General features: G+C 40.5%; 3 protein-coding genes across 3 annotated transcripts in view; all 3 read right to left on the bottom strand.

Moving 5' to 3' along the window:
- The window catches only part of LOC122420399 (zinc finger protein 737-like), a 494,626-nt gene that overhangs the window by 405,667 nt on the left and 63,474 nt on the right, over positions 1 to 25,485 (bottom strand). The gene's annotated exons all lie outside the window — the stretch shown is intronic.
- The window catches only part of LOC122420592 (zinc finger protein 708-like), a 106,725-nt gene that overhangs the window by 17,767 nt on the left and 63,473 nt on the right, over positions 1 to 25,485 (bottom strand).
- On the bottom strand, positions 1,169 to 3,274 carry LOC122420668 (zinc finger protein 239-like). Its single transcript, XM_043436060.1, is given in 4 exon segments — positions 1,169 to 1,895; positions 1,898 to 2,155; positions 2,324 to 2,445; positions 2,698 to 3,274. Coding segments are annotated over 3 exon segments (780 nt in total). The 5' UTR covers positions 2,403 to 2,445; positions 2,698 to 3,274; the 3' UTR covers positions 1,169 to 1,452.

The raw sequence follows: 25,485 nt of genomic DNA, 5'->3' as shown, positions 1-25,485 counted from the left end.
GACTGGCTGGTGTAAGTTTAAGGACCTGCAGGCTGCCTGCTCCCCAGACAGATGCTGCGGCAGCAACAGCATGGAGCAGTTCAGGGGAGCTCTCAACAGGACTCTGTATGATCCTTCTTATTAGAACCGTCACAATGTCCCTGCAGCTACAGAGAGGGGGAAAAGTACCATGGAGAAATGATGGCAAATACATGATCAAATGATTTGAAACTTAAGGGCAGTAAGGAAACTAATTGTTACAGACTTCACCCTTCTATGCTACTGAAGAGTTTCTCGTTAGGTATTCTTTCCAGCAACCTTACATTGCTAGGCTAACACTTCATTCATTACACACCAACATTTACATAAGAAACCATTCAGTTTTATTGATTAACATGTATGCTTATCACACAGAATAAAACCTTTTACACTCCACTATGTAACTTTGGTTAAAAGACAGATTATAAGCATAAACAACGATAATCTTTCCTCTGATACAATGGTCTGAGAACTGTGATTTCTATGTCTACAAAAGGGAGGCTAATCATTTAAGAAGACGTAGACTAATTACATGACTTTTCTGGGAAGTGTTTTCCGTACATTTCTAGGGTAGCAGAGATGTCTTTAATTGAAACATGTCAGCTGATATCCATGACTTCTGTTGATATTATAAAATACATCAAGATTTTAGTGAACTGTCATTATATTTTACTTTAAAAGCAAGTGATGTAACTATTGAAAATGGACATCTTACTTTAATCTGTGGAATTATTCCCTGAACACTTACATCACGGTGACTTACAGGGATGTGTGACATGAATGACAAACACCACCATTTAGATGTTCACTGTACATGTTACATTCCTGTGTCCTTAATCTTATAACGGAGAAAAATGTAAATGTTTTCTTCCTATTTAGAAGGGCTTCTCTCATCTTTGAGGTAGCAACCATCAAAAACATAACTTTGCATGCACACTAGAAATGAAGTGTGGCATGGAGTAATTTCAGAATTCAGTTACATTCATTTTGGCTTTCAAATAATCACAAATCATGTCAATATAAACAAACATACACAGCTAGTAACTGTACATGGCTGAACATTACCTCTTCATCTTGTGATCCATACTAACATATCAATTTTCTGTCTATTTTAACTATGAATCACATCTACAATATTTCTCACTAAGAGAAACGTCAGAAAACAGGATTTATGAAATGCTTTCTAGTATGCATTTTCTGATATTTATTTAGATTTGATTTTTTGTAAATACTTATTTACATTTTCTTTACGTCATTCCATATCTTTCTTATATAAACAGTCTTGGGTTTCCTGAACTGTATGTTCAGGACAAACCTCTTCCATGTCTTACTTCATTACTAGGGTTTCCCTCCAGGACATGTTCTCTGATGTCCAGTGATGTGAGAGCTCTGATTAAAGCCTTTGCAGGTTTCCTTACATTTATGAGATTTCCTTCAGTATGAATTATCTGATGGTAAGTAAGACCAATGTGCTGGGTTAAAGTCTTTATCAAAATCCTTACATTTATAAGGCTTCTCTTCAGTATGAATTCGCTCATGTTTAGTAAGAGTTGCATAGTGACTGAAAGCTTTTTCACCTTCTTTACATTTCTGTGGTTTCTCTCCAGTGTGAATTATCTGATGGCAAGTAAGACCTGAGTGCCGGCTAAAGCCTTTGCCACAATCCTTACATTTATAAGGCTGCTCTCCAGTATGAACTCTCTGATGGGACATAAGGCCTGAGTGGCGGCTAAAGCTTTTGCCACAATCCTTACATTTATAAGGCTTCTCTCCAGTATGAACTCTCTGATGGTACATAAGGCCTGAGCCCTGGCTAAAGTCTTTGCCACAATCCTGATATTTATAAGGCTTCTCTCCAGTATTAATTTGCTGGTGTTTATTAGAGTTGTGTATTGACTGAAAGCTTTTCCACATTCTTGACATTTATACGGTTTCTCTCCAGTGTGAATTCTCTGATGGCAAGTAAGACCTCTGCGTTGAATAAAGCCTTTGCCACAATCCTTACATTTATAAGACTTCTCTCCAGTATGAGCTCTCTGATGGGACATAAGGCCTGAGTTCCGGCTAAAGCCTTTGCCACAATCCTTACATTTATAAGGCTTCTCTCCAGTATGAACTCTCTGATGGTACATAAGGCCTGAGCCCTGGCTAAAGTTTTTGCCACAATCCTGACATTTATAAGGCTTCTCTTCAGTATGAATTTGCTGGTGTTTCACAAGAGTTGCATCTTGACTGAAAGCTTTTCCACATTCTTGACATTTATATGGTTTCTCTCCAGTGTGAATTCTCTGATGGCAAGTAAGACCTGAGTGCCGGCTAAAGCCTTTGCCACAATCCTTACATTTATAAGGCTTCTCTCCAGTATGAGCTCTCTGATGGGACATAAGGCCTGAGTGCCGGCTAAAGCCTTTGCCACAATCCTTACATTTATAAGGCTTCTCTCCAGTATGAACTCTCTGATGGGACATAAGGCCTGAGGCCTGGCTAAAGTCTTTGCCACAATCCTTACATTTATAAGGCTTCTCTCCAGTATGAATTCGCTGGTGTTTATTACAAGTTGCATATTGACTGAAAGCTTTTCCACATTCTTGACATTTATAAGGTTTCTCTCCAGTGTGAATTCTCTGATGGCAAGTAAGACCTCTGCGTTGAATAAAGCCTTTGCCACAATCCTTACATTTATAAGGCTTCTCTCCAGTATGAATTCGCTGGTGTTTAATAAGAGTTGTGTATTGACTGAAAGCTTTTCCACATTCTTGACATTTATAAGGTTTCTCTCCAGCATGAATTACCTGATGTTTATGAAGACATGAGCACTGTTTAAAGGCTTTGCCACAATCATTACATTTAAAAGACTTGTCCCGGGTATGGACTCTCTGATGGTAAGTAAGACTTGAGTGCTGGCTAAAGCCTTCACCACATTCCTTACATTTATAAGACTTCTGGCCAACATGGATTCGCTGATGTTGACTAAGTTTGGAACTCTGATTAAACGCTTTGTCACATTCTGTACATTTGAAAGTGTTCCATCCTGTATGAATTTCCCTATGTTTACGTAGATTGAGTGCATTAGTAAAGACTTTCTCACATTTCTTACACTTGTAGTTTTTCTGTGGATTCTGAATACTCTGCTGTTGAATAAGTTCTGAAGACTGATAAGAATCATCATATTCACTACAATTGTAAGTCTTCTCTCCAGTATGTGTACTCTTATTTAGTGAAAGACCTGATGCTCAATAAAAGATATTTGTTGGGGTCCCTTAATGGACCGGAATCTGGAGGTATGGAGTCGACAATAAGAAAGTGAAAGAGAGAAAGAGGCCGATGTCCCTTGGTTTACGCAGAGGACCAATAAAGTCCTTGACACAGGACTTGCATTGCTCACGAAGGCACCAGGCGCCCTCTCGAGGGGGTCTTAGAAGCCCGGGCAGAAAAGTGAGCACGACGGGTCTCCACGCTCCAGAGAGTCAGCCAGAAAAGGAGAGAGAGAGAGAGAGAGACAAAAAAGACCTGGGGACCCAAGCTCTGATGGAGCAAAGGTGCTTTAATGATTTTTCTATGAGTATATATAGGCTGCAGTACAAGAAACTTCTTTCGGGAATGATAGAGATCAGAAAACCAAATGTACAGCAAATGTTACCAAGGAAACATGGGCTAAAGTTAGTCACAAGGTCAGAAGACAATCCCTATCTCAAGAAAGGGGAAGGAGACTAAGCTGTTTTGTCCTAAGGAGAATGTTTACTAAAGGAGACTCATGCTTGCCTCACACAATGACCTCAGTCCCTGGGAGCAGCGTGCTGTTCCGCTTGAAGAGGGACAAAGGACTCATGAGAGACAGCACGTAGGAATCCTCCCGTTAAACATTCCCTGACAATTCCCCCTTATTTATTTAATATTTGTAAGAAGAGTTCTGACCATCAAAGTTTGTTTAGTTTTGACAATCTTTGCATAAAGGCAACGGTAGACAACAAATATAATTGTTAAGACAATCACCAAAATTATGGTTCCAGATCCAATGCTATGAGTAAGACTTTGAAACCATCCTCGTGGGTCTAGCCCAGAAAATTGATCAGCCAATTGTTTAGCTAAAGTTTCCATATCAATGGAAGAGGGCAGATTATTAGAAAAGGTTTCAAATATTTCTTTTTGTAATAATTGTACATTCAGAGAGGCATTATCATGTATGTTTTGTAAATGAAACTTAATTTGTTCTCAGTTGTAGGCACTATTATTAAAACGAACAGGAGTAACACAAAATTGAGTAGAATTCCAGTCACATTTTAGCATCACCTGTTTTTGTACATCTTTTAATTGATCTCCAACCCATTCGATGGCTGTTTTCAGTTCCTGTATTTCTTCTTGAATTCCCTTATCTATCTGAGTCTGAGTGGCCCATATAGTATGGGCATCTTTAGTCCAATTTTGAATAAAATTATGTGTCTGAATAGAGGTTTGTAAAGCAACACCAGTGACAGCAGCAGTGGTGCAAATGGCTATTAATCCCAAAATACTAAAAATCAGCCATCCAATGAATCGTTTAGATCGCCGGAGCAATTTAGTAAGCAACCGGGAAGCAAGTCCAGCCATGGGACCTTCTTCCCAGGGCCGTTGGAGATTTATTGGTAACCATAGACCACATCGAGATCGAAGAATTAAAAGAGAATCATATCTTAAGGAAATAGAGGAGTTAAGACAAGTATATAATCTGCAATTTATGCAAGTTACAGAACGTATAGTCTTATTGAATTGTAGGTTTCCTATAGCTATAACAAAAGGAAATGGAACACAGGCTTGTATAAAATATGATTGATTATAGCGAAAGAAATAATTGCTATGGCTATGATTGGTCCTTGTGAAATGTCCAGTCCAAGTCCCAAGTTCCTCAGTGCTTGCAGCAAGCTTCCAAATATCCCATTGTTCAGGCCCAGTCTGTTTATCGAGGACGATTCGAGGACTAGGGGGGGCCATTCCACTGTCATGCCATCCAAGAAGTCCTCTATCATGGTGATGCTCCATTGTAGTATTGGTAACCTTCCATGCCACTTGGGTAATGTAATCACATACAGTACTGTTAATATCATCTGAGCAGTTAGATAACCATATACCGTGGGGTCCCCAATCAACAATCATATGATTGGCTAAAAATATTAATTTCCCTGATTTAGCCTGACATTTGTCCCATTGAACAGGAATATTTTTAAAGTTCTTATTAGTAAATGCTTGGCATGTTGTTCTTTGTTCTTTCCCTAATTCTTTCCCTAAAGTTTCAGTAGCATTAACATGGTTCACTGACAAAGAAAGGGAAGTAAATAATCCAAGTAGTGTCCGAAAATCCTCTTCTGGAGACAGGACAAAAGCCCAAGTTTGTCGACTAACGTTTATACATAGTTCTGCTGGGCCCATACATAAAGGAAGGACTTCATAACCTAAAGAGATATTAATTAATTTCCCTTCTTCTTCAGGGTGTGAGGGCCCTTTAAAACTCCATGGAGAAGGCATATGTGTGGAGTCATTAGTTAATACGATTGGTCCTCTCTCCGTCCAGTCTACTACCTGAAGTAAAGGGGGGTTAGGTATGTAAGCCCAGTAAGTGTGATTTATTGATTCAGCTTGAGCGGGGGAGGCGCAAGCAAGCAAAGCAACGAAAACATTTTCAGGATTCCGAGGCATTCCCTGTTGAGAAACCAGATTTTCAGCTAGATTAGTGAGTGTTTTTATTTGTCCCCAAGAGGGGCGATCATAAGGTTGATGCCGCCGAGCGTGGCGCTTTCTAGAGATTTTTAGAGCTTTCATGGCCCGTATTGGAATTTCTTCTTCCTGGGGTTTTTGCTGTTTCTTCATTATCTTGAAGGCTGGGGGCTGCCCTGGCTCGGATCTTCCGAAGAGGAAGCCATGTGAGCTCGTTGGATCTATCTGGGGAAATACAAGCATATCCCTTTCCCTGTAAAATTAATTTCCCAGGTTTCCATTGTTTATTTAACCCGTCTTGGTACCAAATGGGCAGAGGAGAAGAAGAATCTTTCAATTCTTCGAAATGTTTTTCTGCTCTAGTCAAGATATCTCCTTGTGGTAAGTTTAAAAAATTTAAAACAAATAAAGCCATATTAACAATAGTTGTAGGTTTAGAAAATATCTTATGTTGGAATTTAGTAAAATCTGTTTTAGATGAGGAAGACAGCAATGTTCCTATGTATTTTCCTCCTTTTAATTTCTTTATTTGTAATTTTAGTGTGTGATGTGCTCGTTCCACTATGCCTTGTGCTTGTGGATTATAAGGAATGCTGGTAATATGTTTAATAGAAAAGGATTGTAAAAATTGTTTGAGATATCTTGAAGTGTAGGCAGGGCCATTGTCTGTTTTAATAGAGCTAGGAGTTCCCATTATAGCAAAGCAGGCTAGTAAGTGAGTTATAACGTGATGTGTAGCTTCACCGCGAAGAGGTGTGGCCCATATAAAAGAAGAATTGGTGTCAATACAGACATGTAGGAAGGAAGATGGAGAAAGTTCAGGACAATGAGTTACATCCATTTGCCATAGTTCATTAGGTTGTAATCCCCGAGGATTAGCACCTTGTGCAATGGGTCGAAGATGTAGGGGTTTACAAGTAGAGCAATTATTAATAATTTCTTTAGCCTGGCGGTATGGGATTTTCCATAGTTGGTGTAGGGAACCAGCATTGTTGTGCAGCAAAGCATGTTGTTCTTCCGGAGTAGCAAAAGAAACAAGTTTATCAGCCTGTTCATTACCGTAAGTCATAGGACCAGGAAGGGAAGAATGCGCCCGAATATGTGTAATATAAATGGGAGAAGTGCGGCTTCTAATAATGGATTGTAGTTCTGAAAAAAGTTGTTGAATAATAGGTTGATTGGAATTTATAATAGAGGTTTCTATATTCCTTAATACGAAAACTGAATATAAAGAATCAGAAACTATATTAATGGGGTAAGGGTGTAGGGAAATAACTTGAATAAGAGCATATAATTCATTTTGTTGAGCAGAATGGAACTTAGTGTAAAAGACTTTATATTCTTTGAGAGACCAGAATGAGGCTTTGGCATTTTTAGTTCCATCTATATAAAAAACTTCAGCTTGTGGTATAGGCTGTGAGCTAACAATGTGGGAAATAATAAATTCAGTATTTTTGAAAAAATTCCATAATTTGCTAGATGGGTAATGGAATGAAATTTCTCCAAAATATTCTAGAAAGGCTATTTGAAAATCAGTGGAAGTTTGTAATGCATTTTCAAATTGAAATTTATTTATAGGTATTACAATTTTATGAGGATCAGAGCCAATTAGAGCTTTAGTTCTATTTCTTCCATTGATAATAATAAGAGCAATTAAATCAAGGTAAGGTGTAAGTGACTTTACTCCTCTAAAATGTGTATAGATCCATTCTATTGGGTGTTCTTGTTGGGCAAGAAGTCCTGTGGGAGAATGAAGAGAGGGCAGTACAAATAATTCTAGAGGTAAATCTAATCTGATACGAGTAAGAAACTGTTTTTGTAATTTATTCTGCACTAAATAGAGTTCCTCTCGTGCTTCTCGAGAAAGTGAACGAGGGCTGTCTAAACTAGGATCTCCTCTCAAAGTATTAAATAGATTAGTTAGTTGATAATTAGCAATGCCTAATGAGGGTCTAATCCAATTTATATTGCCCAAGAGTTTTTGAAAATCATTTAAAGTTGATAATTTATCAGTACGAATCTGAGTTAATTGAGGAGTAATACACTGTCTATTAATAATAAATCCTAAGTAATGGTAAGGTGTAGAGGTTTGAATTTTTTCAGGGGCAATGATTAACCCAGAGTTTTTTAAGCATAGTTGAGCTATATCAAACATGTGTTGAGTTTCCAAAACAGATGGAGCTGAAAATAATATATCATCCATATAATGAATAACAAGAAAGTCAGGAAACTGTTTTCTCACAGGCTCAAGAGCTTTAGCCACGTAGTATTGACATATGGTGGGAGAATTCATCATTCCCTGAGGCAGCACAGTCCATTGATATCGTTTATGAGGCCCGTTGTGGTTAGGAAAAGGGAGAGAAAAAGCAAATCTCTCTCGGTCTAAAGGGTGTAAAGGTATATTAAAAAAGCAATCTTGTAAATCAATAATAATAATATGCCAGTTTTGAGGAATAGCAGTAGGTGATGGGATTCCTGGTTGTAATGCACCCATAGGTTTCATAGATGCATTAACTTTTCTAAGGTCTGTTAAGAGGCGCCATTTGTTAGACTTCTTTTTTATAACAAAAATGGGAGAGTTCCATGGAGAGCAAGATTCCTCAATATGTTTCAATTCTAATTGTGTGTCTCTAAGTTCTTTAGCAGCCTGTAACTTTTCCTTTGTAAGGGGCCACTGCTCTGTCCATATAGGCTCATCATTCTTCCAAATTATTTTAATAATTGCATTGTTTGTTAAATGAGCAGTGGCCCCTAGGAAAAATGTGGAATGTATATTTGAGTTTGCCATTGCATAAGTAAGTCCCTTCCTATTAGATTAAAGGGTACATTGATTACATAAGGTTTTAATGTTGCAGGTTGGCCTTCTGGTCCCTCACATGAGTATATTTGAACACTTTGATAAACTTCTTGTACTTTAGTTTGAGAAATTCCTGCAATTTGGCAAGAGACCTTTTGTACAGGCCAGGATTTGGGCCATAAATGTTTGGAAATAATAGTAATATCAGATCCAGTATCGAGGAGACCAGAAAATCTTTTACCATTAATTTTAATATTTATATTTGGCTGGGCATACTCAGATACTAATGAGGTCCATAAAGATTGTTTTTGATCTGTACTGCCAAATCCATCTGTCCGTACATTATTAGAGGAATTAATAGAAATGTAAGGTAAAAGAAGTAACTGAGCAATTTTGTCCCCCTTTTTGAATTGCCATAGAATCTGAGATGACATCAGAATTTGAATCTCTCCTTTATAATCTGAATCAATTATTCCAGGGTGAACAGTAATTCCTTTAGAAGTCAGACTAGATCGGCCAAGCAAAAGACCAAAAGTTTGTGGGGGCAGGGGTCCAAAAAGTCCGGTAGGCACTCTAGTAGGGACTGCTTGTGGGTAAAGGAAAAAATCATTTAGGGCTGGTATATCGACGGCAGCACTGCCGGATGTTGAGGGTTTGAGGGAAAAGATAGAATTTGCCCCTGGTTTTTGTTGTAGGGGACCATCAGCAAAATCCCAGTATAGCCAAAACTAAATAAATACCAAAACAAAACAACAAAAAAAGAATTTGGCAGGCTTTGGTCCCCAGGTTCTGGAAGTTTGTTAACTACTCTTGGAATTTAAGGTTTTTTTTTTTGTTTTTTGTTTTTTCCCTCTTGGAATTTCCTTAGTGACTTTAGTAGCTTTATTACTCTCCGTGGGCCCTGATAATTTATGCTAGCAACATGACCTACGGTCGGCCCCTAGTTTAATAATGGGATGACTCAGGTTGTGAGGCTGGGCATTTCACAAAGACCAACGAAGTGACTAGAGGTTTGGGGCTTTGAGCCAGGTGGGCTGATTAGCCCAATCTCTAAGGAGGGGAGAATGCTGGAGATGTTATCAATCCCACCTGTGTAGCTAAACCCGAATAAAAGCTCGGGACTTAAAAGCTTGAGTGAGCTTCTCTGCCCGGCAATACTGTTTTCTGTCACACATGCCAGGAGGGCAATGGGTCCCTTGGCATGATGACTATGGGTAGGTTCAAACAAACCCGTTCAGAAATCAAGGAGCTTATCAAGTCCAGAGAAACAGCATTTCAGGAAAGAGAGAACAAACACGGACTATGCCTCTCACCTCAGAAGGAATCATTTCTGACTCCTTGATCTCCTTCTCCTCTGGTCTTCCTTCTCAGGTAAGATCAGTCTTGGGAAGTGACCCGAGGGTTGAAAATAGGCTGTTCAATACTTAGAAAACCACAGCGAGCTCCCTGTAACACAGCCCCACACAGAGGGAGGATCTCAACAGGTACAAATCACAATCCTCCACGGCCACTGACACAGCAGGGATTCTGGAACACAGAATCAAACGAGGTGTTTTTAGTTTTATTCTTTTCTTCAGAACTCGCGGCCCTTCCTGTGAAAACCACGCGTTCTAGGCTGACCCTCCCCTTCAAACCACAGGCGAGACCCTGACCAAACTCCATACAGAACAGAGCCTCCTTCACCTCTTCGTGGATCAGGGACCTCGGGGTTGGGCAATGCAGGACTTTTAAGCAGCGGTCTCTACACGTTAGAAGGCAGAACTGCCAGAGAAGGACATGGACTCTAGAACGATGTTAACAGGAAGCGGACGTGGGCCCAGGGACCCGGCAGCTAAGCTAACGGACCTCTGAACTTCTCACGGCGATGCGAGGACACACTGGGGACGGGAAAATGGGGGCGGTACCTTGAACGTCCACAGAGACCCCCGAAACCCACGTGTGAAGGACAACAGGCCGTGGGACGATGACATCCGGGTTTTAAACTAACAAACAAACTCACCAGAACTCTCTATCGCTCATTTAAACGCAACTCCGGTCTGCAGGCTACTGCGCATGTGCGGGCGGAAAATCCGGTACAGAGGAAGGTGAGTGCGCTAAGCCGCGGCCAACGAGAGGGGACGTAAGGGGGGAGGGTGGGAAGAGGCCGGAAGCGCAGGTACGTAGGGGCGGGGCCAGTGGGGGCGGAGCCTTACCTCCCTTCACCCCTCCCCAGTCCATTTTGGGTCTGTTGGTCCTTCTGTCCTGCTGTGCTTCCTTTCTCTGCCTTTTGATGCCTTTAAATCTCCTTGAGTTCCTCTGGAGCAGAGCTGTTTCCTGCCTGTTCTAAGTTAGTGTTTCACACAACTTAAGGCAAAAGAGAAGAATTTTGAGAGCTGCTTCTATGGGAAGCTGAGATGTATTCAGCAAGTTGAAAAACAGGGAAAATTCAAAAGCCCTTTGTGTGAGTTTGTGAAGATGTGTGTCTCCTCAGTGACGAAAAGTGCAATGTAATCACTCAGATGATCCGTTTGGAGTGTCATGTGAGTGTATGCTCCTCGGTTGTGTCTCGAGACAACAAAGATTAGGAGTGTCACAGCTCTCGGGTCTTGGACAGACAGGGTTATAGCGGTTAGACAAGGATGACTTCCCCTCTGCTCCTTGGACCTCTCATCTGAGTTCATTCCTACCTTTCTGGGTATATGTCTGTTGTCTCCATTCTCGTTATACCCCTGGGATCATTCAGTTGCTCCAGAACGTTGACCAGGTCCGGCTTAGAGGCCGCAAGACCTGTTCATCACAGAAAGGAAGGTATTGGAGTTTCAGCTTCAACATCAGTCCTTCCAATGAACACCCAGGACTAATCTCCTTTAGGATGGACTGGTTGGATGTCCTTGTAGTCCAAGGGACTCTAGGAGTCTTCTCCAACACCATAGTTCAAAAGCATCAATTTTTCGGTGCTCAGCTTTCTTCACAGTCAACTCACATCCATACATGACCACTGGAAAAACCATAGCCTTGACCACATGGACCTTTGTTTGGCAAAGTGATATCTCTGCTTTTTACCATGCTATCTAGGTTGTTCATAACTTTCCTTCCAAGGAGTAATCGTCTTTTCATATCATAGCTGCAGTCACCATGTGCAGTGATTTTGGAGCCCAAAAAATGTAATTCTGACAGTTTCCACTGTCTCCGCATCTTAGTTTTCTGAATGTTGAGCTTTAAGCCAACTTTTTCACTCTTCTCTTTCACTTTCATCAAGAGTTCATCAAGTTTAGTTCATCTTCACTTCCTGCCATAAGGGTGGTGTCATCTGCATATCTGAGATTATTGATATTTCTCAGGCATATTTCTCCCGACAGAAGGATCAACAGATCCCAAAACCGACAGGGGCCGGGCGAGGGGAGATAAGGCTCTGCCCCCTCTGGTCCCGCCCCTACGCAATTGCGCTTCAGGCCTCGTCCCGCCCACTGCCCTTATTTCGCGTCTGGTTCGCCCTGGCTTAGCCCAATCACCTCCGTCTGTACCACATCCTCCGCCTGCGCGGGCGCAGTAGCCTGCAGACCCGGAAGTGAATGTAGACTAGCGACGGAGGAATTCCAGTGAGTTTGCTATGTTTGTTTGTTTAAAACCAGGATTTCCTAGTCGCTCAGCCTGTTGTCCTCCACACGTGATTCCGGGGCGTCTATGGACGTTAAAGAAGACTCTTGAGATTCCCTTGGAATACAAGAAGATACAGCCAGTCAATCGTAAGAGAAATCAGTCCTCAATATTCACTGGAAGGACTGATGCTGAAGCCAAAACTTCAATACTTTGGCCACGTGATGCAAAAAACTGACTCATTTGAAGAGACCCTGATGCTGGGGAAGATTGAAGGCAGGAGGAGGAGGGAACGACAGAGGAAGAGATGGTTGGATGGTATCACCGACCGCATGGACATGAGTTTGAGTTAGCTCCCGGAGTTGGTGATGGACAGGGAAACCTTACATGTTGCAGTCCATGTGTCGCAAAGTGTGGGACACGACTGAGTGATTGAACTGAACTGGTGGAGGTTAAAACTACTGCCCCACCTTCCCGCCCCCGGTGTGTCCCAGCATCGCTCTGAGAGAAGTTCTGAAATCCTTTTTCTTAACTGCCGGATCCCTGGGGCCCACATGACATTTCTGGTAGTATCGTTCTAGGATCCATATCTTTCTCTGGCAGTTCTACCTTCTAACGTGTAGACGCCGCTGCTTCAAGTCCTGCATTGCTCAACCCCTCCGTCTCTGATCCATGAAGAGTTGAATGAGGCTCTATTCTGTATGCAGGTTGGTCAGTGCCTCGCCTATAGTGTGAAGGGGAGGGTCAGCGTAGATTATGTGGTTTTCACATAAGGGGCCGCGAGTTCTGAAGAAAAGAATGAAACTAAAAACACCGTTTGATTCTGTATTCCAGAATCCCTGCTGTGTCAGTGGCTGTAGAGGATTGTGATTTGTACCTGTTGAGATCCTCCCTCCGTGTGGGGGCTGTGTTACAGGGAGCTCACTGTGTTTTTCTAGGTATTGAACGGCCTGTTTTCTGGGGTCACTTTGCAATACTGATCTTACCTTAGAAGGAAGCCCAGAGGAAGAGGAAAGTAAGGAGTCAGAAATGACTCGTTCCCAGGGAAGAGGCCTATATTTGTTTTTTTGTCTCTCTTTCCTGAAATGCTGTTTCTTTGGACTTGATAAGCTTCTTAACTTCTGAATGGGTTTGTTTGGACTTAACCATAGTCATCATCCCAAGGGACCCATTGCCCTCCTGGCATATCAGTGTGACAGAAAACACTATTGTCAGCCAAAGAAGCTCACTCAAGCTTTTAAGTCCCGAGTTTTTATTGGGGTTTAGCCACATAGCAGTGGTCGATAACATCTCCAGCATTCTCCCCTCTTTAGAGATTGGACTAATAAGCCCACCTGGCTCAAAGCCCCAAACCTCTAGTCACTTCGTTGGTCTTTGTGAAATGCCCAGCCTCACAACCTGAGTCATCCCATTATTAAACTAGGGGCCCACCGTAAGTCATCTTGTTAGCATAAATTATCAGGGCCAATGGAGTGTAATAAAGCCACTGCAGTCACTAAGGAAATTCCAAGAGTGAGAAAACTTAAATTCCAAGTGTAGTTTAAAAACTTCCAGAACCTGTGGACCAAAGCCTGCCAAATCCTTTTTTTTTTTTTTTTAATTTTTAGTATTTATTTAGTTTTGGCTATACTGAGATTTTGCTGATGGTCTTGGGCTTTCTCTGTTGTGATTAGGAGGGGCCACTATCTTGTTGTGGAGCTCTGGCTCTAAGGCATGAGTTCAGTCGTTGTATTAATACCTGGCAGGCTCTGGAGGATGTGGGCTTCAGCAGTTGTGGCACCCTAGCTTAGTTGCTCTGAGGCTTGTGGGATCTTCCCTGACCAGGGATGGAACCCGTGTCCCCTGCACTGACAGGCAGATTTCTACCCACTGGAGCATCAGGCAAGTCCTTAAATTCTTTATTACACAACCTTGAAACCTTAATGTTTCCTTTCTGCCCTTTGATTTTTTTCCCCCTCTTATTTTTGATGTTACCTTGGAATACCTCACCTGTTGCATGATTACAATATATTATGTTGTTGTTTAAGCCTTCTATTTTATTGTTCAAAATAATGTCTAAGTCTCTCTTTAGGTGAGCTTCTTTGGCTACCTTGTAAGCTATTTTGCTTCATTTCTTTTGAAATTTCACCTAGTCTATACAGTGATAGCTTCATCTGTAATTTGGCAGGTTCCCTTTATTTAGGTGGTTTTTGTTCTTTAAATTCAAAATTATGTTGGCTCCCCTGGATACAGCTGAGACTTATATTTGAAATATCCATGTTTGCTTTGAGTTTGATTGTTTTGAATTTGCAGTCACTGAAGTCTTTATATCACTACATCTTCCAAGTAAAACTTGTGATTTTCAGACTTTATGTGCTTCAGTAAAGATTTACAGTTTCTTCACATAGGTCTGGAAATGTGTTCTAAATAGATGTCATGGTATATTTGCTAATAAAATGTAGACTGTTTCTCATATTGTGTTTTTAATTCCTGTTACTAAAGAGGAAGAATTGTTTTCAGTGAACCCAGGTGGCTCAGTGGTAAAGAATCCGCCTACCGATGCAGGAGACCTGGGTTTGATCCCTGGGTTGGGAAGGTCCCCTGGAGAAGGAAATGGCAATCCACTCCAGTATTCTTGCCTGGGAAATCCCATGGACAGAGAAGTCTGCATGGCTACAGCCCATGGGGTCAAAAAGAGTTGGACATGATGTGACTTAGCACACAGTCATGCACAATTTAGAATTTTTTTTTACCATAAATGCAAAAATACACATGAGTTTGAAAAAAAGGTAGATTAAAAATGTTTCTTCCAAAAGATCTGTTACTTATGGAAGATTCCTTTTCCCTTAAGTGTCTTTATGTGTGCATCTGTGTGTTCCGGCAGAAACCTAGGGTATATATAAAAGACATCATCATTTCATGAATATTTTTATTTATTCCAACCTTTGAAAATTGTTCTTACATATTTTCCATGTCCTTAGATTGTTTCCTTTTAGCAAAATGAATAAATAGTTCCATTTTAGTATATGTATACATGAAAATGTTCAAATAATTTGATCAATTCTTTTTCTTGTTTTTTATATTCTTCACAATTAGAAAAACTTCTGTGAACTTTCTTCAGAATTGTCCCTGTGTATTTGTCTGTGTATTATTAGTTAAAGTTTAGAGTACATGAAGTAAAATAAATTTAAGGTGTTTAAGGAATGTTCGCTATATATTTGCAGAAAGGTGGAACAACAACATTATTGATTTTAAATTGTTTCTGTTGCACATCCAAGACTCTATAAAAGCTATCAGAAAGATATATAGTATATAGTAAATAGTTAAAATGATTGTTGCTACTAAGGATGCTATCTTATTAGAACTGTAAAATTTGTAAAACACTTGAAATTCAAAAGTCAGTATGAATGCTTACATTACTTATTATTACAAGTACTTATTATAAGTACTTATTGTAATTCATTACTGTTCAAAACAGTCATTCATGGAGCAGAATTTTCAACATTACTAGTTTAAAGAAGCTTGCTAAAAATACTAAGAAAAAACTAACCTTGTTAAAATAAATGGCACATTTGTCCCACTCAAGAACTCTTGGATCAGAGTGTGCTTTTTAAAAATATTGTCTGTTTCCTTGATAGACAATTCATCCTGTGTCATACAAATACAACACACAAAAATAAATATGCCGGGAATTCCTAGGTGGCCTAGTGGTTAAGACTCGGTACTTTCACTATGGGTTCCCAGGTTCATTCCCTGGTCAGGGAAGTAAGATTCCACAAGCCAGGTGGTGTGTCCAAAAAAAAAAAAAAAAGGCAATGTTGTTCTGATTATTTTATCATTTCTCTTCCAGATCAGAATAGTTTCTGAAATGGTTTGTGGGTTACATCTCATCATTTCTTGTGTTAGGGATTCGGTAGAAATATTTCTGTGTAAAAAGTATACATCAAACACTCTCCTATATCGAAACCAGTTCTGTGAGCTTCTTTTGTCATCTTGGGGCACATTAGGAAGTCTTCTCACGGACACATGTCATCTGTACTCTGTATTTCCAGGACAACTGATGTTCCAGGATGTGACCATAGATTTCACTCAAGAGGAGTGGGTTGCCTGGACCTCAGTCAACGGGAAATGTATGGGGACATGATGTTAGAGCACTATAGGAACCAGGCCACTTTGGTTGAGGATAGCTTCCTTCCAGAATCTCTTATCTGCTCTCAGGGTTTTGGTTCCTGCATTTCTAGAATGTCTCTTGGAGTCTTCTGCTTCTTTTAACAGCATTTCAGATCCCTCCTTTGTATTGGAAAATGGGAAGCTGTGAATTTAAAAAGAAGACTTCATGATGATTTAAATTTTTTTCTTCCTTGATGTAATCTGCCACTTCTAGTTTAGTGCTAATTCTATAAGTTCTGTGATATAAAATGGTGTCACCCCCCTCTTCAAATCAAATTTCCACTACTTACTTTTGCCTTGTAGTATGTGACCAGAATGTCAGGATCTGATTTTTATGTATTAGTTAGTGTTGTATAGGTGCTTTCAATAAAGTATTTGGGGAAATCTTTTTCTAGGCTGTCTTAGCATTCTACCATGTGTTCTCTTCTCACCTGGATACATATTAGATTGGAAAGTGATGAATCTCTAGCAAAACAAATATTCCATTCTCTGATGAACAGGTCTTGTGGTCTCTAAGGTGGACCTGGTCACTTTTCTGGAGCAAATGAAGGATCCCAGAAGTAGAAGGAGAATGGAGACATGGCCATGTACCCAGGTACGTGTCAATGGATGGAGCCGATGGCTCAGGTGAGAGGTCCAAGCATCAGCGAGGAAGTCATTCTTCATCCTGTGTTTTCAGAAGATCTGCTTCATTGGAAACGATTTCGGAGAAGTCTGGATTTATTTCTGTTTCTGTCATAGACGGCTATCACCTTCTGCCTTCTTCCTGTTAAACCATGATGAAATCTTGTCTGGTGATTACCTTTCTCTTTCACAGTGAGAACTAAAATGCTCTTCTTGGCTTGTGACAACCTGCGTGAATCTGGTTGCTGTTTCATTTCTTGAGAGTCCTAATTAAAGTGTGCACATTTCTGAGTAACTATGATGTTCCATTTGTCAAATACCAGGTCTTTCTATAAAGATACTCCTATTGGAGAGAAGACTTAGAATTGTGGTGAATATGGTAAAGTTTCTAATCAGTCTTCAGAACTTATTCAACAGCAGACTATTCAGAATCCACAAAAAGAAAACAAGTGTAAGAAATGTATCAAAGTCTTTACTCACTCATCCAATCTAAGTAGAGATTGGATAATTCATACAGATGGGAAACCTTTCAAATGTACAATAGTTGGCAAATCCTTTAGTAAGAGTTCACATCTTAGTCACCATCAGTGAATGCATACTGGCCAGAAATCTTTAAACTTATAAATGTAAGGAACGTGGCAAAGTGTTTATCTATTGCTCAAATCTTAATCTACATCAGCAAAGTCATACTGGGGAGAAACCTTTTAAATGTAGAAAGTGTGGCAAAGCCTTTGATCAGAACTCAAATCTTACTTAACATCAGCAAATTCATACTGGAGAGAAAACTTATAAATGTAAGGATTGCGGCAAAACCTTTCACCAGATATCAAGTTTACTCAACATCAGTGAATTCATACTGGAGATACACCTTACAAATGTACAGAATGTGGCAAAGCCTTTATCCATTGTTCGAATCTTACTGAACATCAGTGAACTCATACTTGGGAGAAACCTTAGAAATGTACCAAATGTGGCAAAGCCTTTACCAATAGCTCAGGTCTTTCCCAACATCAGAGAATTCATACTGGGGAGAAACCATGCAAATGCAAAGAATGTGGCAAAGCCTTACCCAGAGCTCAAATTTTTCTAAACATCAGCAAATTCATACTGGAGAGAAACCTTACAAATGTAAGCAATGTGGCAAAGCCTTTAGTCAGAGCAGTGATCTCACTCAACACCTGAGAGCACACACTGGAGAGAAGCCCTAGTAATGAAACAAGTGATGGAAGAGGTTTGCCCTAAACATACATCAGAAAGCACGAGAGTTTATACAAGAAACATATGGAAATAATGTAACCAGTATGTGCACATGTATTTCATCAAAACACAAATCTAAATACATATCAGAGACTGAAAGGTAGTGAGGATTTCATCAATCCTGTTTTCTGAACTTCCTCTGAAGGAGAATTACTATGGAGAGTAATGCATAATTACAACAGATAGAAAGTGAATATGTTCGTAGGGGTCACAAGATGAAGGGTTGATGGTTAGAAAGTTACAATTATTAGCAATGCATCCTGTTTATAATGACATGATTTGAGATTATTTGAGAATGAATGTAATTCAACTGTGAAATCCATACTGTGCTTCATTTTTAGTGTGTATGCAAATGTAGATTATTTCTATGGTTTGTACTTTAGAGATAAGAGAAGCCCTCTATATTGTGTTGCAACCATTTCTATCTATTCTCCATTACAAAATGGAACCAGAATGTTAAATGTTCAATGACCATCTAAATGCAGGTGTTCGTCTTTGATGTCAATATCCCTAGAGGTCACCATGATTTAAGTGGTCGTGGACTCTTTGCATGTATTAAAGTGCAACAGAGGTTGGTTGTAAATTTTCAATAGTTATATCACTTAATTTATGAAGAGAACACAATGACAGTTCACTAAAATATTGTTGTGTCATCATAACATCAACACAAGTCATGAATATTAGTTGACAATGTTGAAATATATCTTCTGTGATAAAAGAGAAATGTATGGGAAACCCTTCCTAGAAAAGGCCTGTAATTAGTGTATGGCCATGTTTCCTAAATGTTTGCTATCCTCTGTTGTGTAAACCATATAAATCACAATTTACATATTATTATATCAGAAAAATAAATTTTTCTCTCTGCTTGTAGTCTGTATTTTAATTACGGATCACACAGTGGATTGTAAAAGGTTATAATGTGTGAAATTGTGAAATTGTAAAATGTCAACTATGTGTGAAATTAATACATATATGGGCTTCCATGGTGGTTCAGACAAGAAAGAATCAACCCACAGTGTGCAAAACCTGGGTTCGATTCCGGGGTTGGGAAGATCCCCTGAAGAAGGAAATGGCAACCTCCTCCAGTATTTTTGCCTGGAGAATCCCCATGGACAGAGGAGCCTGGCAGGCTACAGTCCATGGGGTCGCCACGACTCGGACACAAGTGAGCGACTAAGCACACACAGTTAATCAAAATGAATGGTGTTTAGGGTTTTGGTTGATTGTGATCAATGAAATGTTAACCCACCACCAACATTAACCTCTCCCACCTTACTTAAAGTTATAGAGAAGAGATTATAACAAACTATCTGGTAGCACAGAGAGCTGGTATCTGTAGAAGTTGGTTCCTTACTGGCTTTAAACCTTTAACACTTTCATATATTTTCCACCATATCTCTGTTGTACCACCGCTCCCATTTTGTAACTACTTGGACACTGTGAGAGTTCTAATAAGAAGGATCAGGCAGAGTCCTGTTGAGAGCTTACCTGAACTGCTCCTTGCTGTTGCTGCCTCAGCCTCTGTGTGTGGAGCAGGCAGCCTGCAGGTGTTAAACTCACACCAGCCAGTCCTCTGAACACCTGCAGTAGATGACCACCTTTCTTGTGATCAGTGGTTTTGCTGAACCCCAGGTTCCACTTCAGAGGCCCGCTTAAATGCTGGTACATTCAGTGGTGGTGACGAATGTCTCCTCTAGTAGGGAAAGATAAGTAGAGATGCTCTCCATGTTGGGGAGCATGAGCTATAAGGGAAAACTCTGCACCTTATTCTCAGTGGTGCTGTGAAACGAAACAATCCTATAAAAAAAAAAAAAAAAATCTCTAAATTAAAAAGAAAAGTCAGTGGTCCCGGTGCATGCACACTGAATGTATTGTACTGAATATTTAAAATATTCAGTTAAGTCATATAATATTATAAAATGAATATGCTTCTTCTAATTTTATTAACATTACCTTTAAAGATATGAGAAAATGTTATATAACTCCAAAAATGGAGCAGAGAACAAACTGCAGCAAGATGATTTAAAAAAAAACCTAGAAAGATGCATACACTAAATAGCACAACAACTACACACTCATGTGTTCATGTTCTTCAATATCACTCATTTTATAACTCAGATCATTCTTTTGATTGTCTAAATATGCATTTAGGGCACCAATTGCGAAGTCTGAGTTTCTTCGTTTGAATAAGTTTAACCTATTGTCCTCTGCTGCTCCTGGTCTATGTTCAAAGAAAGCTGTGATGGAATCATCTTCAGACTCCTGATCTAAAAGATGCAGGCCCCCTACCTGAAGATAGGTGATCACAATGCAAATCATTTTGTGAAAACATGTGGCCCCAGACTTGGGAGGGAGTGAAAAGAGCTAAGGACTTGCGCTATCTTTGCAGAATTCTGAGACCAGAGCCTTCACAAAAACAAGGTCACCAGGTAATTCCCACCAAGCACTCACCTCCCACCTCCCCTCCTCCAAGGGCACGGCACCAGGCCCTGGAGGACTGCACCCATCCAAGAAAGAGCCCCTCCCCAGGGAGTCAGGCTGGCCTTCTGTGTGTCTAGAAGTTCCCACTGGAAAGACTCTTTTCATGTCCCCACCTAAGACCTGCATATTCATAATCTTTCAGAGTGGGACCCTGACCTGGAGGGCTTTGTATTCACGGAAATGGTTCAGAAAGAATCTTTAACCAAGTGGTTTCCATCTGGTTTCCCATCAAGTTCAAGTGACCAGTGTTAAGCAGTAACTTCACCAGTGCCCTCCCCACAGAGTTCTTTATGGGTCCTGTGGAGCATCAGTGTGGTTCGTAAGATGTGCTCCAGGGGATTCTAAGGGGAGGCCCGGCCTAAGGACTTGGCTCCTGATCCATCTGAGAGAGCTGAGGCCAGGCTTCAGTCTGCGGAGAGGTTGGTCTAGCTGGATTTGGACCAAGGAAGTCAGTCAAGTCACATCGTCTGTGTGAGCAGAGGGTTAGGAGCTCTCTCTGAGGAGAGAACAATCAAGAAATTAGTTCACAGGCTGGTCTCCAGGTCGGAAATGATTGTTCCTGAATCTCTCCTGAGACAGAGGTCAGGAGAGGTCGGTCTTTTCAGGTTTTCAACGTCCTCTGTCTGTAGGTGCATGTTAAAGAGCTGTGTCGATGCCTTTGAAGGTATCTTCTCAATACGCAGGTGTGAGTTTGCTGCATAACATCCCCAGACAAGATGCAGAGCAGGAAGAAGAAGACGAAATGGCAGCTTCTCAGGTAAATATCCTGTCCCAGGCCTGGGGCTGTGTCTGCTTTTGCTCAGGAAATGCCTGAGGTGAGAATCTGCAAACCTTTACTTCTCTACTTCAATTTTTTCTGCCTTGGGTCTTTGCTATCAACTTACTTTTTCCTTTTCTTCTTATAATAGTGAAGACCAGCTCTTTAGATTACTTCTCCCTTGTGTCCCAGAGCCTTTTCTCCATTTCCTACATCCCAGCTTTCTATGGAGCAGGATGAATTCTCAGCATGAATTAGTGACTTTCTGCTGGTGAAAATACTCCCTTTGTGAGAGATCAGCATCGGGAGTCACTGGTATCTGAGATTCCCACTGGGATGTAGTTCGATGTTGGGATCTTCAGAGAAGTCGGAGAAATGCCCTGAGGAATTTACGTCTGGATGCAATTCAGCTCTTTAAAACAGGACTGAGAAAATGCTTTTATAAATAGAATCGACTCAGTGGTCCAGATTTTTCAGAAAAGTTTCAGAAATAAAAAGATAATTAGGAAATCCTGTCCTCTGTAATGCTAACACTTCCTAGTTAAGTGATAGTAGGATACTAAACAGGGGAACAGTATGAAAAGACAAAATGATAGGATACTGAAAGAGGAACTCCCCAGGTCGGTAGGTGCCCAGTATGCTACTGGAGATCAGAGGAGAAATAACTCCAGAAAGACTGAAGGGATGGAGCCAAAGCACAAACAACACCCAGTTGTGGATGGGACTGGTGATAGAAGCGAGGTTCGATGCTGTCAAGAGCAATATTGCATAGGAACCTGGAATGTTAGGTCCATGAATCAAGGCAAATTGGTAGAGGTCAAACAAGAGATGGCAAGAGTGAACGTCGACGTTCTAGGAATCAGCCAACTAAAATGGACTGTCATGGGTGAATTTATATCAGATGACCATTATATCTACTAGTGTGGGCAAGAATCCCTTAGAAGAAATGAAATAGCCATCATGGTCAACAAGAGTCTGAAATTCAGTACTTGGATGCAATCTCAAAAATGACAGAATGATCTCTGTTCATTTCCAAGGCAAATCATTCAATATCACAGTAATCCAAGTCTGTGCCCCAAACAGTAATGCTAAAGAAGATGAAGTTGTATGGTTCTATGAAGACCTGCAAGACGTTTTAGAACTAACACCCAAGAAAGATGTCCTTTTCATTATAGGGGACTGGAATGCAAAAGTAGGAAGTCAAGAAACAGCTGGAGTAACAGGCAAGTTTGGACTTGTGGTAGGGAATGAAACAGGGCAAAGGCTAATAGAGTTTTTCCCAGAGAATGCAGTGGTTATAGCAAACACCCTCTTCCAACAACACAAGGGAAGATTCTACACGTGGACATCATCAGATGGTCAACACCGAAATCAGATTGATTATATTCTTTGCAGCCAATGATGGAGAAACTCTATACAGTCAGCAAAAATAAGACCAGGAGCTGACTGTAGCTCAGACCATGAACACCTTATTGCCAAATTCAGACTTAAATTGAAGAAAGTAGGGAAAACCGCTAGACCATTAAGGTATGATCTAAATGAAATCCCTTATGATTATACAGTGGAAGTGAGAAAGAGATTTAAGGGACTAGATCTGATAGACAGAGTGCCTGATGAACTATGGATGGAGGTTCGGGACACTGTACAGGAGACAGGGAGCAAGACCATCCCCATGGAAAAGAAATGCAAAAAAGCAAAATGGCTGTCTGAGGAGGTCTTACAAATAGCTGTGAAAAGAAGAGAAGTGAAAAGCAAAGGAGAAAAGAAAAGATATAAGCATTTGAATGCAGTGTTCCAAAGAAGAGCAAGGAGAGATAAGAAAGCCTTCCTCAGCAATCAATGCAAAGAAATAGGAAGAAATAGAAATAGGAAGACAACAGAATGGGAAAGACTAGAGATCTCTTCAAGAAAATGAGAGATACCAAGGGAACATTTCATGCAAAGATGGGCTCGATAAAGGACAGAAATGGTGTGGACCTAACAAAAGCAGAAGATATGAAGAAGAGGTGGCAAGAATACACAGGAGAACTGTACAAAAAAGATCTTCATGAGCCAGATAATCACGATGGTGTGATCACTCACCTAGAGCCAGATATCCTGGAATGTGAAGTCAAGTGGGCCTTAGAAAGGATCACTACAAACAAAGCTAGTGGAACTGATGGCAATCTAGTTGAGCTATTTCAAATCCTGAAAGATGATGCCGTGAAAGTGTTGCACTCAATATGCCAGCAAATTTGGAACACTCAGCAGTGGCCACAGGACTGGAAAAGGTCAGTTTTCATTCCAATTCCAAAGAAAGGCAATGCCAAAGAAGGCTCAAACTACCGCACAACTGCACTCACCTCACACGGTAGCAAAGTAATGCTCAAAATTCTCCAAGCCAGGCTTCAGCAATACATGAACAGTGAACTTCCAGAAGTTCAATCTTCTTTTAGAAAAGGCAGAGGAACCAGAGATCAAATTGCCAACACCCGCTGGATCATCGAAAAAGCAAGAGAGTTCCAGAAAAACATCTATTTCTGCATTAATGACTATGCCAAATCCTTTGACTGTGTGGATCACAATAAACTGTGGATAAATTTGAAAGAGATGGGAATACCAGACCACCTGACCTGCCTCTGGAGAAACCTATATGCAGGTCAGGAAGCAACAGTTAGGGCTGGACATGGAAGAACAGACTACTTCCAAATAGGAAAAAGAGTACGTCAAGACTGTATATTGTCACCTTGCTTATTTAACGTATATGCAGAGTACATCATGAGAAATGCTGGGCAGCAGGAAGCACAAGCTGGATTCAAGATTGCCAGAAGAAATATCAATAACCTCAGATATGCAAATGACACCACCCTTATGGCAGCAAGTGAAGAGGAACTATAAAGCCTCTTGATGAAATTGAAAAAGTTGGCTTAAAGCTCAACATTCAGAAAACTAAGATCATGGCATCTGGTCCCACCACTTCATGGGAAATAGATGTGGAAACAGTGGAAACAGTGTCAGACTTTATTTATTTATTTTATTTTTTCCCATGGACTGCAGCACGCCAATCCCACTCATTAGCATATGAAATTACCCAGCTTATAAAAACTAACCACGCCATATTTCGGGGCACACTCACCCTCTTTGATGGCCCACACTCTGTCTGTGGAGTGTGCCTCTCTCTGAATCTGAATAAATCCACTTCCTACCTATCAGTTTGTCTCTCGCTGAAATCTTTCTGTGATGAGACATCAGAAACCTGAGCTTCATTAGGTCCTGAACCCAGGTACTGTGGGTTTTGGCTGGGTTTGAGTCCCAGCCTTGTGGGTTCAAGTCCCAATCTGAGGTAAACAGTTTCAAGTTTGTGGGAAATCTTGACTCTAAGGTTCACCTGGAAGAGAGAATCTGAAATGAAGGTGTTCTAATGATCATATCCTTTTGATTATTTTCCAAGTAGTTCTCCTCATTCTCTTGGTCTTAAGGACAGTTTCAGTTTGTTTATTACTATTGTTTCTGTCAATGCTTCCTCTGGAGAAAAAAGTCCTCCAAGTGGAAGCCCGTAATACAATTGATCTCATTCTTGTTCCTGTTACTGCTCCACAGACAAAATTGCCTCCTACCATTGGTCAAGACAGCTTTTTTTGATCCTACAATGGTTGGTGAAATAAGTCACTTTCATTTTTTATTTTTTAAATGTCTGCTTATTTATGCATTTATTTGATTGTGCCAGGTGTTATTGCGGCATGTGAGATTTTTTTAGCTGTGGCATACAGGATCTAGTTCCCTGAACAGGGATTGAACCTGGACCCCCTGCACTGGGAGCCCAGAGTTTTAGCCACTGGACCAATAGGAAAGTCCATAAATCACCTGAAAACAAAAAACAAAACAAACAAACAAAAAAAAAACAGGAAAAAAGCCAGATGTGCCAGTTTATGTGTCAGGTTTATCAAAAGTGTTAATTTCATTATCACTGGGCCCTGGCCAGGTTAGCCCCTTCTCTCTAAGCTCCCCACTTCATCCCCTCCTCCAAAAAGACCCATCATTGTGCTTGCTTCTCCCCAGTGTCAGACTTTATTTTTGAGGGGCTACAAAATCACTGCAGATGGTGAGTGCAGCCATGAAATTAAAAGATGCTTACTCCTTGGAAGAAAATTTATTACCA

The sequence above is a fragment of the Cervus canadensis genome, chromosome 18, assembly GCF_019320065.1.
Source record: "Cervus canadensis isolate Bull #8, Minnesota chromosome 18, ASM1932006v1, whole genome shotgun sequence".
Lineage (NCBI taxonomy): Eukaryota > Metazoa > Chordata > Mammalia > Artiodactyla > Cervidae > Cervus > Cervus canadensis.
This window is presented reverse-complemented; position numbering and strand designations above follow the sequence as displayed.